Source organism: Mandrillus leucophaeus, unplaced genomic scaffold (genome assembly GCF_000951045.1).
Source record: "Mandrillus leucophaeus isolate KB7577 unplaced genomic scaffold, Mleu.le_1.0 Scaffold68, whole genome shotgun sequence".
NCBI lineage: Eukaryota > Metazoa > Chordata > Mammalia > Primates > Cercopithecidae > Mandrillus > Mandrillus leucophaeus.
In genome coordinates, this window is record NW_012107363.1 from 516,970 (window position 1) to 536,628 (window position 19,659).

General features: G+C 46.6%; 1 protein-coding gene across 1 annotated transcript in view; it reads right to left on the bottom strand.

Annotated features, from left to right (window-relative positions):
* LOC105555278 (chromosome unknown open reading frame, human C4orf50) overlaps nt 1–17,897 on the bottom strand; it is a 29,152-nt gene extending 11,255 nt beyond the window's left edge. The window contains exons 1-4 of the mRNA XM_012002136.1: nt 17,811–17,897; nt 9,337–9,501; nt 5,304–5,360; nt 3,110–3,292 (exon numbers count right to left, since the gene is read on the bottom strand). Coding sequence (XP_011857526.1) covers nt 3,110–3,292; nt 5,304–5,360; nt 9,337–9,501; nt 17,811–17,888 — 483 coding nt within the window. The 5' untranslated portion in view covers nt 17,889–17,897. The remainder of the gene's footprint in view (nt 1–3,109; nt 3,293–5,303; nt 5,361–9,336; nt 9,502–17,810) is intronic.
* Between the last annotated feature and the right edge of the window lie 1,762 nt (nt 17,898–19,659).

Sequence of the window (19,659 nt, forward strand, 5' to 3'; positions counted from 1 at the left end):
GCACCCATGGCCCCCAGCCCATCGCCACATGCCTGTGGAAAGGGCACTGGGGCTGAACCGACTGAGGCTCAATTTCCACCACCCACCCAAACCAGGACAAGCAAAGAAAATGGAAATACAAAGATTCAGTTACGTGCGGGGAGGGAAGGTGTTCACCGACGGCTGCCTGCATGGGCACCAGGCCACGCCACCTCCTCCTGAAAGGGTAGAGCTTAGTGGCCCCAGCCCGAGGCCCAGCCCCCACCCCCTCAACAGCCCTGGGACGTGCTGAGGCTCAGGGTCCCCTGTGGACCCTTGCAGCAGGATGCTGGGAAGGTGGAGTAAGCAGATCCAGGGAGAGCGTGCGAGTCGGAGGGCAGCGTGGCTTGGCTGGATAAATGAAGGCAGCCTGTCCAATTGGGACCCTAGCCCAGCCCATGCCCCCGTCCCAAAGGTAGGGGCCAGAGAATGGGAGCGTCTCAGGACACTGTGGGCACCAGGAGCCCAGGACCCTCCAGGGGTGTTCCTGGAAGGTACATCAACCCTCCACTGCCTGGCTGGAGTTCCCAGGACCTGTCCCTTGCTGCTCTGGCACTTCCCACCTCCAGCCCATCAGAGTCTCCTCAGCCATCCTGGCAGTCCTCCTGGGCTCCTATCCAGAGCCCAAAGGCCTCCATCGGGAATTCCATCTGTGTCCTCTGAATCGAGAGTTACTGTCCATCAAGCAAGCAGCACTGGATCCGCTTCCTGCCTGGCTACCAGTAGGAGGAGCTGCCAACGCCACTCCCACCCTGCTCTCCACTAAGAACTGAGATGCAGACACCCCGCCGGGGCACAGGTGCCTGTGACCTCCCATCCAGCCCAGCCTCTCCCCACTCCTCCCCATGGCTTCCCATCAGCCCAGCCTCCCCCCACTCCTCCCCTGGGGATCACTCTGCAGCCTGCAGTTCTCTGAATTTCTGAAACACATCATACTTTTTTTTCACTTTCAAAAGGTCTGTCAGGGATACCCTGGTCCACGGAAGCATGTCCGGGCCCAGAAGCACATCCTTATAGGAGAAGAATGAATCCGCCCGATGACATTATTATAATAACTCTCTCTGCTCTCATTCTGGGCACTCAAGTGACAGATGAAGAAATGAATGAAAAAATTTGATTTTCCAGATAATTCTACTATCGGGAGAGAATATGCTGACAAGTTTTCAGTCATCCATCAGATACTTCAACCTGCGTAATAGTTCTATTTCTCATAGGAAACTTAAAAATTAATGTTCCAGTATATACATCATTCTCTGTGAGTTTGGTCATTGTAAGTCAGTCTATCCAACCCCAGTGAACATTTCAATTCTAGCTCCATGGCCTATGAGAGTGGGGAGCAGCCCTTGGAAGGTGGGCCACTGCTATGATGTCCCCTCAGCAGACAGACAGCTTGCCTTCCAGGGTGACACCAGCTGCATTTGCTATTTGATACTTTCACAACCTGGAACTCTGCTTTCAATTTTTTTTTTTTTTTTTTTTTGACAGAGTCTTGCTCTGTCACCAGGCTGGAGTGCAGTGGTGTGATCTCGGCTCACTGAAACCTCCACTTCCCGGGTTCAAGAGATTCTCTTGCCTCAGCCTCCTGAGTAGCTGGGACTACAGACATGCACCACCACACCTGGCTCATTTTTGTATTTTTAGTAGAGATGGGGTTTCACCATGTTGGCCAGGATGGTCTCGATCTCCTGACCTTGTGATCCGCCTGCCTTGGCCTCCCAAAGTGCTGGGATTACAGGCGTGAGCCACCGTACCCAGCCTGCTTTCAGTTTTATCTCACTTAACCCCCAGATATCAGGTCTGTAGTGGATCTCAAGGACTATGAAGGCACTTTGACAAAATTCTGCTCTCTTTTCTCACCCCTATTCTAGTTCTGAAGGAGTCTTGTACCCCTTGGGCAAAGAGAAGAACAAGAGACTGGGAGCTTGGGGCTCTGGATTCAAGTTCTGCCTATGGACCGAGTCAACAAATGGCCCTGAACATGCCTCTTGGCCTCCAGGCCTCCATCTCTGCTGTGCAATGATTTGGACCAGAAAGGACCTCTGAAGGCTGTGAGGGAAAGGAAGGGTCAGAGGAGGTTGGCCTTGCAGAGACCAGGCTGGGCAGAGCTGTAGAGGGAGGCTCAGACCTGGTGCCGAGGGACTGAGAGCAAGTCCCATAGGCAGAGCCTGGAGGGACCGTGGAAAACAGCCCTGGCTGTGTTTACCGTGGGAGCTGCGTCTCACCCGCGTACATAAGGAGCGGAGACGGTCTGGCAGGGGCGTTGCTGGCTTGTCCCCAGGAACGGGGCTGCATGTATGTGTGTGGGCAGGCATGGCTGGGCACCCATGGGTGCCGACTGCAGTCAAGAGAGCTGGCATTCATCTCTACTTGCACTGCCTGTGTTACCCGGAGCACATCTCCTAACCTCTCTGGCCTCAATTTCCTCTTTTGTTGACCACTGGAAGAGGAGATTCTCATTCATTTGGTTCATTATTTCATTCATTCAACAAACATTCTTCCAGGTTTGTGGCAGATTCTCAGAGCCAGGCACTGGGAAGACAAAGATGGCTATGGAGCGGCTCTGGGCCCACCGGAGAGCGGCCCGCAAACTCCTGCAACAGCCGGGAGAGCTCCCTGCTCATGCCCCGTCATGTGCAGCCACGTGCAATGGAGCACAGGGGAGGCTGTCGCTAACTCTCTGGTCTGCAGGGCTCAGAGCAGGCTGCCTGGGCAAGGTCATACCTGTACCTTGAAGGATGGACAGGAGGTCCTGGGGTGACTGAAGCAACCCGCCAGAGGAAGTGGCCAGTGCACAGGTCCCGGCACAAAAGATCCATCTTGTGACACATGCAGTGAAGCTTGTATGATGCTAAATTACAATCACGGTTTGCATCTGTGCACTGCACCATTTCCTGAGCACTGTAAAGGGTAAGTATTGCCAGATGCACCTTCCCATGACCACCCAGGGCGTGGGCACGGGCACAGAGGAAAAGCCGTGTCCGTGGATGGAGACAGGGAGGAAAGGAGGGGCTGTTCGGGCCAGGCAGGGGCATGCAAGGGACGTGTCCACACCCCATAGGAAGCAGAGACAGGGTCGTCTCTGGGACTCTACCTCTGGGACTCCCGGAGCCAGGAAGGTGGCCGCGTACTCAGCCAGTGCCACGTCGTTGAGCATGTTCTGTGCCAGCTCAGAGAGCGGGAGGTTCTCCAGCCCATGTCTGTGCAGCTCCTGCAGCAGGTGGGTGATCAGGCGGTTCCTCTCCCGGCACTTCTGGACCAGGGAAGCTATCTTGGCCTGAAAGGGAGGGAGGCCATGGATGCAGAGCTACCACCAGGGCTGTGTGGCTGAGCTGGGGGACTGGGGGCCGGAGGGTCAGCTGAGGCCCCTACTTCTCACCATCCCCAACTCACCATCCCCAACTCTCCCTCCGCTCAGCGGAGCAGGCTTCTCCCTGCAACGCCTCCCTGTACCCAGAAGCCAGGCTGCTTTCGGAGCAGACGGCCACACACACCCAGGGGCTCCCCACTGCCCTCCCCATGGTCTAGGCTCAAGGCAGCAGGGATCGAGAGCATGGATTTGGGCCCCACCACGGACCAGCTCTGTGAGCAAGCTCCCCTCTGCACCTCGACTTGCCCGTCTGTACAATGGGGGTTGTCACGGACACCAGGATAAAAGGAGATGGGGCAGGGAGGCACCTACCAAGTGTCGTGTTTCTATCCTTATCTCACATTTAGATAGCACTTTATAAGGGATTGTGGTCTTCATTTAAAGAAACGCTCCCCAGCAAATGATGGCAATGACAGGGAGGAGGAGGGAAGCCTTGCATGCGGGAGCTTCACGGTCTGCTCTGCACCTTCCCAGCTACCACGTCTGCAGAGGCTCGGCAGGAATTATGATGATTTTCATTTTACAGGCGCCAACTCGAGGCTCAGACAGACACGGAAATGTGGGGTGGCAAATAACTTTAGGAACTGTGTGGCTCATGTTTCTGATTTGACGGCTGAGGAAACTGAGGCCCCAGAGGGAGGATGACTCTGCAGGTCAGTGGGAGTCCAGGGCGTAACCGGGTTCTGCTGATGCCCAGCCCAGGGCACCTCCCTCTCCACTCTGCCCAGAGACCAGAAAGAAAGAGCAGAGCCCCCAGCTTCTCCCAGATCCAGGCCCATGTTCAAGATGAAATGTGTTACCTTAACCAAATTCTGTGTCCTGCTAGCAAAGAACATATTAAACCCAGTGGGCGAGTAATGACATTTCCTGGAGTTGATCTTAAACATAAATGTCTAGATATGTGGAGAAAACCTTTCTGAGAAAAACTGTACATCGGCTAGGTACAGTGGCTCACGCCTGTAATCCCAGCACTCTGGGAGGCCGAGAGGGGGTGGATCACGAGGTCAGGAGTTCAAGACCACCCTGGCCAACATGGCAAAACCCCATCTCTACTGAAAATACAAAAATTAACCGGGTATGGTGGTGCACGCCTGTAATCCCAGCTACCTGGGAGGCTGAGACAGGAGAATCACTTGAACCCGGGAGGCAGAGGTTGCAGTGAGCTGAGATCGAACTATTGTACTACAGCCTGGGTAACAGAGCGACACTCCATCTCAAAAAAAAAAAAAAAAAGTGCATCACAGTGTTTATATACAATTAATGATACAAAAGAGAGAGCGAGATAGAAAGGAAGGTGCTTGAGCACACAGTGCAGTGGTGACGATTTTATGAACCAAGGCGTCTCGCGCTTCACCTCCTAGGTCACCCCATCGAGTGGGAACAGCAGGAGGCAAACGTACAGACATCGTAGGCTCTCAAACACATGGGAAACACACCGAAAGAAAAGACATGGAAATGCCATGTGCAAGCAAGGGCTGCTGCTTTCTGTCTCCTTCATTCTTTCCAGTTTTTTTGTTTCGTTTTGTTTTGAGTCAGGATCTCACTCTGTTGCCCAAGCTGGAGAACGTGACGTGATCTCAGCTCACTGCAGCCTTGACCTCCTGGGTTCAAGCAATCCTCCCACCTCCGCCCTCCCAAGTGTCTGGGACTACAGACGCACGCCACCACGCCCAACTAATTTTTGTGTTTTCTGTAGAGATGGGGTTTCACCATGTTGCCCAGGCCAGTCTCAAACTTCTGAGCTCAAGCAATCCACCCGCCTCAGCCTCCCAAAGTGCTGGGATTACAGGTGTGAGCCATCACACCTGGCCCTATCCCAACTTTTATACAATAGAGCTGGATTACATGTCTAATAGGAAAAATACTAAGCTCCCTGTTTTGAAAGACACATTTCATATTGATTTTATGGACATATTACCTTCAGGGGAGTCACCGCCAACTTTGCTTCATGTTGCTTTTTCTGAAGTTCTTCAAGCTGAAATGAAATCAACATTTTTGACAACACTGCACTGTCATTTACCACTGTCCAGAGTTTCCCCAGGCAAGCCGGGCTTAGAGCAGCTGGCAGTTGCCTGCCCTCTTTACCCTCATGGGGACTCAGTGCTGGGAACAGGGGCCTTTCCCACCACCTGCCTGGCAGGATCACGGGAGGACAGATGTTCTGAATACTCAAGAATCAGCTCTGCCCAGCTACAGTGGCCAGGGCCAACTCCAAGCTCTCTTCTGAGTCTCCAAGCAGCCTGACAGTTTTCCGGTCTTGTGGTAAATATACAAGTTCCTGAGCCAGACACCAGGGGTCCTTAATCCTGGCTCAGCCAGTCGCTGGAACTGAGATCTTGTGCAAGACACTCTTTCTGCCTCAGTCTTCTCATCTGTGAAGGGGGCTCGTATGAGTGCCCCCCCCGCTGGTGAGAACTGTAGTGAGGATTCAGTGAACCCATCCATGTAAAGTGCTTAGAACAAGCCCTGGCATCTGTCAGTGATCAATAAACTCATGTTACTATTAGGGGCAGATGAAAGCTGGACACAGATTCTTTGAGACTGCTCTCCGTGGAGGGGGTTCCTATCCTCTTCCCTCAGATCTGGGCTGGCCTGAGAAGCCTTGACTCACAGAATGCAGTGGAAGTGGCCCTGGGGCCTTTGTGGGTCCAGCCTTGAAGAGGAATGGCAGCTTCTACTTTGGGTCTCTTCTGTTTCTGAGCCAGGATTTAAGAATCCCAAGTGCCCACTGGGGAGACTGTGAGACATGACAGAAAAAGGGAAGGCACCGGTGGGGGCTGCCTTCCGCCACCCTGCAGAGGGGCCAGGACGTGAGTGAGGCCGCCAGGGATCCCCCAGCCAAGCCTGGCATCCAGCTGGATACCACTGAGTCATGCCCACTGATCCCTTGGAGGGCGGAACAGCCTGGCCGAGTCCTGTCTGAATTCCTGAGCCATAAGACACAACAAAGCAGGTGTTGTGTGAGTTCTTCTAACTCTCTCAGTCCCTTTGTAGTCAGCTAAAAAAATCAAATAAAAAGCCACAAGCCTCTTCCTCATCCCCAACCTCTTCTGACCAACATACCCATATGGGTCAGAATGTGTGTATATGAAATTATACTACGCAAAAGATCTTGCATCTTGCTTCATAATGAAATAATATGCAAGATTTTAAAAGAATGAGCTCAGTTTGTATGTGATACAAAAATTTTGGTGCTATTTTCATATTAACACATAGAAACTGACCTCATTCTTTTAAAATCTTGCATATTATTTAATCACGAAGCCGAAACAAATTGATTTGACTTCAATTTGTTTATGGAAATTTATATTAGTTCTGTTTCTTTGTTTTACAAACAAGATTTCAGTGAACATTTCCATGTATCTGTTTTTGGCACACCATTCCTAATATATTCAAAGAGTAAAATTCCAGCTTTAAGCAGACTGTCTTATATTCAAAAGGCACTCAATCATATTTGCAGGCTTGGATTAAACCTTCTGTCTGCTTCAGTTTAGGAAATAACATAAATATGCCACAGTGAGAGAAGTATTGGGCATTTGCAATCAAAAAGCGAACGAGAAGAAATTAAAAAGATAACCTACAGAATTGGAGGAAATATTTGCAAATCATATATCTAATAAAGGACTTCTATCTAGAACATAAAAGGAACTCTCACAACTTAACAAAAAGAGAGTCAATTAACCCTATTAGAAAAACGGGAAGAATCTGAATAAACTCTTCTTCAAATAAGACATACAAATGACCCGTAAGCACGTGAAAAGATGTTCCACATTATTAGCCATCAGAAAATACAACTCAAAACCAATGAAAGACAATTTCCCACTAACTAGGATGTCTATGATTTAAAAAGACAGCTAGTAGCAAATGCTAGTGAGGGTGAAAAGTTGGAACCTTCCTACACTGCTGGTGAGAACATGAAATAAAGTTATCAGAGACACTCTTCCTCTTTAAAGCAACTGCGATTGAGATGTTCAGGAATTATATTACAAAAATTTCATCATAAAACTGAGAACTGCGAAAAAGAATCCTAGGGAAATTCTCAACCTGCAAAATAGACGAACTGAAATTTAGAACTAAAGTGAGTTTAAGAGCAAATTGGATTCATCCAAAGAGTACTATTTAGCTGGAAGAGAGATTTGAAGGAAATACTGAAACTGAGCAGAAGGAAAAAAGAATGAAAATAATTTAAAATATACTTAAAGTCTAATTCATGTGTAAGTGAAGTTTCCACACACACCCCCTCCCCACAGGCCAGTGACAGATAAGAGAAAAAAGCAATACTAGCTCTTCTGTTGGTTGAAGATACAGTGAACGAGACACACTCATGTATTGCTGGTGGCATGGAAGTGGATACCACCACTTTGGAAAGCAATTTGTGATACGTAGCTAAGACTCAACAATATTCCCACCTTTGGAGCCAGTAGTCCCAGTTCTCTGAACTGTTATATATAAACAGTTATCTGTAAGTTCATAGAAATAGCTCTAGATGCAACAATTGGGGAATAGTTAAGGAAACCACATCCACCCAATAGATTACTACACAGTCAATCATAGACAAAAAATCATAGATTACTACACAAACAGTCACACGTATGAGGACTATGCAGCCACATGGAGAAATGAACGTAAAACTCTACATATAACATGCTTTGATCTTACAAAAAACACATGGGAGAAGAGCCAGAAATTATACTGTAATGCTGAGGCTGTATTTTTCAACTATCAACTTGTCCAAAAATTGTGAAGTTGCTAACATTCAGGATAACAAGTTATAGGCAAATGAGTAGACCTGTTTCCAAAATGATAGTAAAACGATGCTATCATTTTGGAGGATTATTTGCCATTACCTATCACAGTTAATGATTTATACATCCTTTGTTTTGCTGGAAATTTTCCATTTAGATATACAGCAGATGTATATGCTGAGAGATAAAAGTGTTCATTGAAGCTGCGTTTATAATGCAAAGAAATGGAAACAACTTGAATTTCCACCAACAAAAAAACTTGATTAAACAAGTTATGATTTGGCCTCATGATGACATAATACACACGATTTTAAATGAATGAGGTCACTTTGTATGTGCTGATATGAAAATACCATAAGATTCTTAAATGAGAAAATGAAGATGCAGAATAGTTTTGTACAGTATAATTTCAAACATGTACACATCTACACACATTCAGAAAGTGGGTAGACAGGGCTGAAAAAATATTGGAAGTCAGAAAAGGTTGAGGTTGAGAAGAAGGAAAGCTTTTATATTTTTTATTTAAAAAAATTTAGATGATTAAGATTTGCAGAGAGTTGTAAGAAACAATACAGAGAACTCTCTCGTACATGTTTTTTGAGACAGGGTCTTGCTCTGTCACCCAGGCTGGAGTGCACCCTTGTACATTTTGCCCAGTTTCCCCCAGTGGGAATATTTTGCAAAACTATAGTGTCATATCACAACCAGGAATTGAAATGGCCGCAATTCACTGAGCTTTTTCAGCTCTCTCCAGTTTTACGCGTGTGCATCTGCGTGTTAAATTCTGTGCAATTCTGGTACCTGTATACTTCTGCATCTGCACCGCCGTGTCATGGACACATCCACTTCCCTCCGACAGAGGAAGGGCTTTGACTTTTATTTATATGACACTGTAAACCTGCTTGACTTTTTAAAGAAACCGCATATGTGCATTTTTAAATTTAACAGAGAAGGGATCATAGAGTCTGTGTTTTCCTTCCTAGTACTGTCCTATACTTTAAAAATCCAGTACCCTAGAACTTAAAGTATAATAAAAATAAATAAATAAATAAATAAATAAATAAATAAATAAATAAATAATCCAGTACCCGCTCCCAACCGGCTGGAAGGGTGAGGGAGCGCTCAGTTCGTCCTTATCCACTCCCCAAACGCCCTGGGGTGTGGGAGCCCTGACTGACAAGAGGGGAAAGAAAGGGCTTCCCACACCTTGGTCTGGAGCTCCTCCTGGAGGCGGGCGGCCTCGTCCCGAGATGCCTGGTGGGCAGCGCCCTGGTCCCGGAGCTGGCACTGCAGGGTCAGCACCCGGTGATGGAGCTGCTGGGCGCGCAGCCTGGGATCCTCCTCAGTAACCTCCGCCTCTGAGTCCTGGGGCTGCGGAACGCACGGATTTGAAAGAAATTGTTAGGTTATCTTCCAAACAATTTGCCTTAGCCAACAAACTGTACCTGTTTCCCCACTCCTTAGTTTGTTTTTTTTTTTTCCCCACTTACATTTCCCTTACAGTAAAACAGTTTTAGAAAATAGGGTAGCAGAAATCACTCCCAATCCGATTATCCTGCAGAAGCTTTATTATCCATAGATTTTCTGCAGACTTCCTGCTAAGCCCCTCGACATGTGCATGTATAAGAGTGGGTGGTTCTGCTTGGTTTCCGGAGGGGCACGTTGGGGAGGGCCTGGAGAGTCCCAGAATAACAGCATAACAGCGTGGAATATTAGCTTCAAGAATATGTGCAGTGGGGTGGCATTCCAGAATCTGCTGTAATAGATGCCAGTCACTGTTATACTGAAACAGGGTGATGAGTGAAATTGAATGTTCCAATCAAATTATGAGATGCTTATTACGCTAAAGCGTAATACATTTATATAAAACAGAAGACACTATATCTCCCACAGGCACTTTTCTTAAATCAATACACAATTGCCTCTTACTCTTCTTGGATCTAACGTGAGAGTAGCGGGTTTCATTCAGATGCCAAAGGGAAATTCTGGGAGGGAGGACAGTGAGAGGGAAGAGGCCGGCTTTGCATTGTGGGAAGTGTGGCAAAATGGGAGAGGTGCTACTGCCCCCAAATGGTTTTGAAGTCTAAATTCTTATTTTTTTAAATAACTCACATACATACACAGAAGCATACATAAACATACATATTAACATATTTTTCTATATAAAATTTAAAATACGATATATTTCTTTTGTTTTCTGCTTTTCTCCCTTAACACCATGTCCTGGGCGTTTTTCCATATTACCAAATAATGTTGAAAATGCTGTTATTAGTATATGCAGCCTCCTGTGGCCGTGCTGAACACTCAGATTATTCTAACATTTTGCTGTTATAATTGGAACTGTGACAAAGACCCCTGTACATAAATATTTGGACATACCTCTGACGCTTTCCCTGAGATCAGCAGAGGGTATTTCCGGGTCAACAACGTGAGCATCTTTTTTTATGTCTATTTTTATTTATTTATTTATTTATTTATTTTGAGATGGAGTTTCGCTTTTGTTTTCCAGGCTGGAGTGCAATGGCGTGATCTCGGCTCACCACAACCTCCACCTCCCAGGTTCAAGCAATTCTCCTGCCTCAGCCTCCTGAGTAGCTGGGATTACAGGTATGTGCCACCACACCCGGCTAATTCTGTACTTTTAGTAGAGACAGGGTTTCTCCATGTTGGTCAGGCTGGTCTCGAACTCCTGACCTCAGGTGATCCACCCACCTTGGCCTCTCAAAGTGCTGGGATTAAAGGCATGAGCCACCACGCCCAGCCCGACATGAGCATCTTTAAGCTCTTGGTTCATGCTGCTAAGGCGGCCTTAGAAGGGAACAGCACTGCTGAAAGTTCCATTTGTGAAGATTTAGGAGCCCAGAAACTCAGATGCTTCTCAAACGCCCTTCCCCCTTGTGAAGGCAGTTCCCTTTTCCTTTAAGGTAGCTTCCCTGGGAGTTGTAAGACCCCCAAAACTCATCCCGACCTAGCAGGGGTAGGTAGGGGGGGAACCCAAGTTACCCTGCTTGGGAGAGAGAGATGAGGGAGAAGCGGAGGAGAAGGAATAATCCAGGCAACTCCATGGCTGCTGGGGCATCTCTCTTGTAATAAAATATACAAGAGCAGGCCGGGTGCGGTGGCTCAAGCCTGTAATCCCAGCACTTTGGGAGGCCGAGACGGGCAGATCACGAGGTCAGGAGATCGAGACCATCCTGGCTAACCCGATGAAACCCCGTCTCTACTAAAAAATACAAAAAAATAGCCGGGCGAGGTGGCAGGCGCCTGTAGTCCCAGCTACTCGGGAGGCTGAGACAGGAGAATGGCGTGAACCCGGGAGGCGGAGCTTGCAGTGAGCTGAGATCCGGCCACTGCACTCCAGCCTGGGTGACAGAGCGAGACTCCGTCTCAAAAAAAAAAAAAAAAGAAAAAAAAAAGCAATAGCAGAAGAAGATATTTTTAATTAATAGAAATATACACCACGTGGGCCTAAGATGCACAGGCTGGGCCCTGTCAAGAACAGATGGGTGCTCCGAATGGTCCTGTAAAATTCAGCTCCAAGACTTCAAAACAACTTGGCCTTTCTGGCAAGTACGTTGCCTCCTCTGCCTCCCTCCTCTGGCAGTGACTTGGACTGGGGCTTTGTCCCATGGGTCCTCAGACAGCACCCAAGTATCCTCTAAAGAGAATGGCTGTGCAGGTGGGACCAGCCTGTTGTCCCATGGGACCACCCCACACAGTAGCCCTGTGAGCTGCCCAGTGAGTCTCCTGCTGTCTAGCAGACATCATGAGCACATGTGCTGGCTGTACACTGGCCTGAGATGGGCGGTGCTAACACTGCCCTCCAGGAGCTCAGGCTGGTGGGGAGAATGACAGGCAGGTAATTTAACATTCAATACAGCCTCATAAAGGGAAGCCAGGAGGCTGTGACGACCTGAAGGGGGCACTGAACAGAGACATCATCCAGTTGGGGGGTGGCAACTGTATAGCAACCACATTCTGGGTTGCGGGGACAGTACCAATTTGTAGCATTTGCCAGTTTCCATGGTGTAAATATTCCCACCATGACTGACTACAAGCTACCAAAATGGTATCATTGAAGGCAGAGTTGGGAGGAGATGCACATGAGTTGGCTCTGACTCATCTCTGCACAGAACCCAGCCTGGGGGTGGGGAGCAGCTTTCTGGAGGAGAGGCCCCCCAACAGGAGACCTAGAGGAGAAAGCTGGGTGCAGGGAGGGGTGGATGAAGAAGGTGAAAAATGAGGGTAGAGGTGGCAGCATGGAGTGCGGAGGCTGGGGGTGTAAGCAGCAACAGTGGAAGCTCCTGAGGGTCTCAGGGCCAGAGCACTGCTCACTGTAGGAAGCTGGGATCTCATGTCCAGTGCAGTAGGAAGCCACAGAGGGTTTTAGGTCAAAGAGTAACACATCGGGTGTTGGTGACTTCTTGTCCATCACCAAGTCCCATGGACTCCAGCTCCAGTTTTCACTCCAAATTTCTAAACCCCAGTGTCACCTCTTGGCTATCCAGCCACCAACTCCTCTCAACCTGTTCTCCTTCAATTCACCCAAATCATTGTTCTCAGAGCAGGCAGATCTTTTTGCAGTATAAATTGGGTCACATCTTTCTGCTCAAAACCCTCTGATGGCTTCCTATGACATCTAGAAAAGATCAAAACAAGGGCCTGCAAGCCTTCTACAGCCTAACTTGTGACAGCTTCTCCAACCTCATCTCATACTATACCCCTCCTTGCCCATTGGAATCCAGCCATGCTGACTACTTTCTGTTTTTCCAATGAGCCAGCCTCTGTCCTGCCTCAAGGCCTGGCCACTCGCTTTTCCCTCTACCTGGAATGCTCTTCCTTGCTGCTCTTTTATAACCTTGAAAGTCTCAGCTCAGTATTCAGCTCCTCAGATTTCCACACTCCTACTCACTGGTGTTGGACAACTATAGAATCTGGGGAGAATATATACAAGTAATGTTTTGCAGGCATTGGAAGATAACTGGTGCAGGGCTACAGTCCTTAAGAAAAAGCATGCACAACAAGGCAGGCTCCACATTTTCCCTGGATTTCTCTCTGAAACATTTTCCAAATAATGGTCCTGAAAATAGAGCCCAAGCTGAAAGTGGTGGTCCTTCTAGATGGAGAAATAGAGCTTGGAGTTTAGGGATGCTAAGACTGCTGGGGTTTGTGGAACAAAGTAACAGGGAAGAGAGAGCTGCAGAGAATAAAAGCCCAAATATTGTCCTAGAAATGTCCCTTGAGTCCTTGGCTGAATCATAAGCTCTGTGACACAGTAGAAGACTCTAAGCCTTGCAAAGAACAGCAGCTTGGAGGTTAATTGGTGAAGAGATGTCACAGGTCACACACTTCTAAGAAGATGGCAGAGTTCTGGCAAAGCCAAAATGGAGAGGACTTGGTGAATGCTGTGGAACTCAGCTGATGTCACTGAGAGGCCATGCCCTAAGAGCAAGGGCCACACCTTAGGAGTAATATCAAGCCCTACTAGGTCTGAGGGCAAAACTTAAATAGGCATACACAAGAATAAGATGATCCGCTGATCATGCAACTACCTGCCAGAATAAAATTCACTCAACATTCTTTGGAGAAAGACAATAATCAGGAATCTTCATAACATATTATACACAATGTCCAACATAAAAGTTTTTGAAAGTCCTAGACATGAAGAAGCAGAAAAATGTGACTATTCACCAATAAACAAAATAGTCAATAGGAGCAGGCAAAGAGAGATCCAAATATTGGTGTTAGCAGAAAAAAAACCCTCAAGGTCTTCAAAATAATTATGATCTATATATTTTTTAAAACATAGGAAAAATAAAGAAAATGGATGTACAGATGGACTATTTCAACAGAGAACCAGAATCTCTTTTTAAAAGAATAAAATGGATATTCTAGAACTGCAAAATATAATAAATGAAATTAAGAACTCATTGAATAGATTTAACAGAAGTTGGGACACGGTAGAATACCGGATTAGTGAATTAAAAGACAGGTCAATAGAAAATCCAAACAGAAACACACATTTTTAAAACTGATACAGGATTTTTGAAAGATGTGAGATAGAGCCAAAAAGTCTGAATTTCTAGAAGGAGAGGAAAAGAAAATAGAAGAGAACAAAATATTTGAAGAAGGATCAAGAATTTTCTAAGACTGACAAAAAAGACACAAACACACAAGTTCAAGAAGCTCAAAAAAAATTTTTTTAAAGAAAAACAAGCAGGACGAAAACAAATAAAACCATATCTACGCACATTATAGTGAAACTGCCAAAACTCAAAGATAAATAGGAAATTATAAAAGCAGTCAGAGATAAAACAACACATTTATCTCAGGGAGAGTGAGGGAGAAAAACAATGACAACTACGACTGATTTCTAGACAGAAACTATGAGAGGCAGAAGACAATGGAATGAGACTTTGAAGAGCCAAGAGAGTGAAATACCTGGCTACCTAAAATTCAGAACCCAATGGGAAGAAAAAAAACTTAATGAAGGGTAAAAAATTGTTTTCATAAAAGAAATATGAGAAAATTAATCACCAGAAAATTCTCACTACAAAAAACCCACAGTTCTTAAGGCAAAAGGAAATCAGAGCCACAGAAGACTAAGAAAGAATGAACAACACAAGAACATGTAAAGATATGGGTAAATGAAAAAGATACGATTGTTTAAAATAACAGTGACTTATAAGATTTATTCTACATAGGAGTAATATATAACAAAAAAGTTATAAAAAGTAAAAAGAGAATAAATGAAGTTAAACTACTGAAAAATTTTTGCATTAATCGGGACATGGTAAAAAAACTAATTTAAAGTAAATTTAAATAATTACTAGATACATTTTTGAAATGCCTAGGGTAACCACTAAAAGAATAATACTAAAACATAAGCTAATGGAGAAGAAAAATAAATAACAAAATATAATTAATACCAAAAACGAAGGGATGAAAGAAAGAATAAAAGAAAACAAAACAGATGAGACAAATAGAAAAAAATAGTAAATAAATAAAATAAATTGGCTGGGCGCAGTGGCTCACACCTATAATCCCAGCACTTTGGGAGGCCAAGGCGGGTGGATCACCTGAGGTCAGTAGTTTGAGACCAGCCTGGCCAACATGGTGAAACCACATCTCTTCTAAACAATACAAAAATTAGCTGGGCATGATGGTGGATGCCTGTAATCTCAGCTACTTGGGAGGTTGAGGCAGGAGAATCACTTGAACCTGGGAGGCAAAGGTTGCAGTGGGCCGAGATCACACTACTATACTCCAGCCTGGGTGACAGAGCGAGACACTGTCTCAACAATAAATAAATAAACAAATAAGAAAGAACATTATAATATATAGATTTTTAAATAACATAACTAAAAAGAGAAATACACAAATGCACATTCAGAGTGGAAGGTTTTAAAACATGTCTTGGTTAATGCCAAAACAAATAGACAACATATCAGCAAAGACAGAAGAGATTTGATTAGGACAATTAACCAGCTTGGCCTAATTGATATGAAACAATCAAACAATGTTCCTTCTTTACAAGGGCATGTGGGATATACTGTTGGCCATAGACCATAACCTGGTCAATAAAACAAGTCTCAACAAATTTTGGAAGACTAAAATAACATACTGTATACTTTCTGACAGGAATGAAATAAAACTAGAAATCAAGGACAAATGTATAACTGAAAAATTCCAGAGATGCTTAGAAATTAAGCAACACACGTTTCTAAATAACCCATGGGTCAAAGAAGAAATCATAATAGAAATTAGAAGCTATTTTCTTTTTTGGGGGGGGGTTATTGTTGCTTGTTTTTATTTCATCCTCTTTGACTTTAATTTCTAAATCAATAAAATAGGGCTAGCTACAACAATGTCTTTTTTGTTTGTTTGTTTGTTTTTTGTTTTTTTTGAGATGGATTCTCGCTCTGTTGCCCAGGCTGGAGTGCAGTGGCACAATCTCGGCTCACTGCAACCTCTGCTTCCCAGATTCAAGCAATTCTACTGCCTCAGCCTCCCAAGCGGCTGGGACTACAGGCGCGAGCCACCACACCCAGCTAATTTTTGTATTTTTAGTAGAGATGGGGTTTTACTATATTGGCCAGGCTGGTCTCGAACTCCTAACCTCATGATCTGCCCTCCTTGGCCTCCCAAAGTGCTGGAATTACAGGAGTGAGCCACCGCGCCTGGCCCTAACAATGTCATTTTGAGGCAATTTTGAGGAATAAATGATAGTACATAAATTTTCTGGCACATAGTAGATAGGCAATACATATTCCTTATCTCTAATCCTTAGAAACTATTTTGAAGTGAACAGACTTCATCTCAAAATGTGTGGGATGCTTAGAGAGACATTTATAGCTTTAATTGCATACATTGCAAAAGAAGAACAGCTGAAAATCAATGACCTAAGTTTTCAACACAAGAAGCAAGAAAAAGAACAGCAAATTAAATCAAAAGAAAGTGGAAGAAAGAATATAATGAGGCCAGGCACGGTGGCTCACGCCTGTAATCCTAGCACTTCGGGAGGTCTAGGTGGGCAGATTGCCTGAGCTCAGGAGTTCGAGACCAGCCTGCACAACATGGAGAAACCCTGTCTCTACTAAAATACAAAAAATTAGCCGGGCATGCAGCGTGTGCCTGTAGTCCCAGATACTTGAAAGGCTGAGGCAGGAGAACTGCTTGATTATGGGAGGCGGAGGTTACAGCGAGCTGAGATAACACCACTGCACTCCAGCCTGGGTGACAGAGTGAGACTCTGCCTCAAAAAAAAAAAAAGATTATAATAAAGATCTAAGAAGAAACCAATAAATGAAATACAAACAATAAATAAAATCAACAAAACTGAAAACAGATTCTTTGAAATGATTAATAACATTGTTGGGGGTGGGGAGGAAAGAGAGAAAGGAAAGAAGGAAGAGAGACAGAAAGAGGGAAAGGGAGGCAGGACGGGGAGAGCAAAAGGCAGAAAGATGGAGAGATAGAGGAGACACAGAGAAGGGAAAGGAGGCAGAGAGGGTGGAGCAAGATGGGAGAGAAAAACAGAGATAGAAAATGGAATGAATGAGTGCCAGGGTCTCAACACTAAATATCCTACGCATGGTGAAGGCCACCATAGGAATATTATGAGTGTTTTATTGCAGGACTCCCAACAGTCAAGAACTATCCACAGATGAGGAGAGGGACTCAGAGAAGTCTGCATGTGGCCTGAAAGTCACAGCTCTGTAAGCACAGAGCCTGGTTGGAACCCTCTTTTATCATGCTCTACAGTCCATTGTTCTTTTCATTGCAACTTTCAAGACCCAATATACAGAATTAGGACTTGGGCCACTTGAAAAACCCCAGGGTTGGAAAATGCAAGGTCTGATCTTAAAGTATGAACACTCGCTGGGTGCCCTGCTGGAGCCTAAGCAGAGGGGCAGGCTTGAATCTCCCATGGCAGGTGGGAACAGAGATCCCGGGACCAGAGTGCCGAGGTGTGAGTCCCTGCTCCACCCCTCACTGGCTGTGCAACTGCGGTGACTGCATTTCTCTGTTTTCTTTGTACCAACCCTCTGTCATCTGGTAAAGTGGTGAGAATGATTGTACCTCCCTCACAGGACTCTGGTGAACTGCATAAGTGAATGGGGTGGATCCTGGAACAGGGTTGTGTGTGATGAGTAAGCTGTCAGGCAGACCCAACCTACCGTGGGGCCATTGCTCAGGGACCTCAGAGCTTGCCCCTGAGCCACAGAACACCTGGGCCTCTTCTCCTCTTTCTCCATAGGTGCTTCTTTCACTCCTGCTCCACCGACATTTCCTTGCAGGTTGTTGGCTACATCAGCGTTTCTCCAGACCAGTGATGGAGGGGGAGAATCAGTACCGCATCTAGAATTCCCAGCGCCTGTGGAAGGTCCTGTCTGCCCTGCAGCCAGACCCACTTCCTCCGCCAAGAGTGGCCCACAGGCCCTTGAAAGCAGCTGCCCTGCGAGTGGAGTTACCTGCACCTCTTTGTCTACAGTGTGCGTCTTGGCTTTTCCCTGGAGGTGCTCCCTTTCCCTCACCAAACGCCCCTGCTCCGTGCTCCTCTGCAAGGTGACTTCCCTCTCCAGGACATGGACCCTGTGTAGAAGGTGCTCATTCTCCCCGCTTAAGGCCCGGATCATGTCTTCTATTCCCAGCACGATATCCTTTATCAGCTCTTTGTAACTAACGCCAAGCTCCGAGATCAGCGCCTGGAGCTTCCAGTTTTCCAGGGTGACTTGCTCCATCGTGTCTTTGGATTTCCTGATACTCTCAGACATGGATTTCTGAAGTTGGCCCAGATTCCCTTTCAGTTTTTCATTTTCCTCTTCAAGCTCCAAAATTTTGCTGTAACTCTTCCCATTGCAGTCTTCAAGGTCGGAGATGACCTGTAAATATTGGTCCAGTTCTTTCTTTAACTGAGAGATGTCCCCTACCAGCCTGTGGTTATCCCGCTCGAGCCTGGATATTTTTGTCACCTCTCGCCCTCTCTCTCTTTCAAGGGCGCACACTCTTTCATGGCACTGCTCTTGGTCTCCGTGAAGTTTGGTGGTGTCGTGTAAAATCTGGCGTCGCTGTTTCTTCAACCCAGAAATGAGCTGACGAAACCTGCTCCTCACTCTCTCGAGGGCACCCCAGGGCTCCGCGGGCCCCTCTGAAGGGTTTGGGCTGGCTTCATCCCAATCAGGCAGTGTCCCTGGGTTACCAGGAACTTCGCTGGTGCCCAGGGCCATGGTCTTTCCTGGCTTATCACCTTCATCACTCTCTTTAGACTTTGCTTCTTCATCAGAACAAATAGCCCGATTTCCCCAAACCTGCTGAGAGTGAGCTGTCTCCCCACCACTGTGCCACTTCTGAGCAAAGCTCCAGTTCTCTCCCCGACATGCAGAGGCTGAGCGCCGCCAGCCGCCACGGCCTGGCTGCAGGGTGGACAGCTGCTGGAAACAAGCCTCCACCTCCTGTGCAAGCTCATCGATTGTGAGTGCACACCTGTCATGTCCTTTGCTCACAGCCTGTGGATTGTGACCAGTGGGTTCACCCCCGTCAGCTGATAAGGCAAATCTGGGAAACAGAGGCAGACCTGTCTCTCCTGCGAAGAAAAGCATTTCCTTGCTCTCATGTTCCTGGGAGTCAGGCTCCTGAGGGGCACCCCTGCACCCTGGACTGGATGCTTCTTGATGCGATGCCTCATCCTTCTCCTCTAGCCCTTCGTCCTCCGGGCTTTCTCCTTGCAGAAGCAGAGCATTTCCAAGCCACATTTGGTTTTCCTCCTTGTCCCTAGCTGTCCTCCCAATGGCTCTGCCTCTTCCTGCGAGGAGCTGACTGTCTGTTGGCCACAGCTCTTTGGTCTCGTGAGACCTGGAGAAGGTGGCTAGGGGCGCCGCTTCCTCCTTCTCTGATGACAGTCCTCCTCGGAGACCCCAGACATATCCTTCCACCCTTTCCCTCCTTCTCAGGGATTCAGGACCCTCCTTTGATACTGAGGCCTCCCCCTGTAGAAGAGACATCAAAAACTCCCGCCAGGTCCCAGGG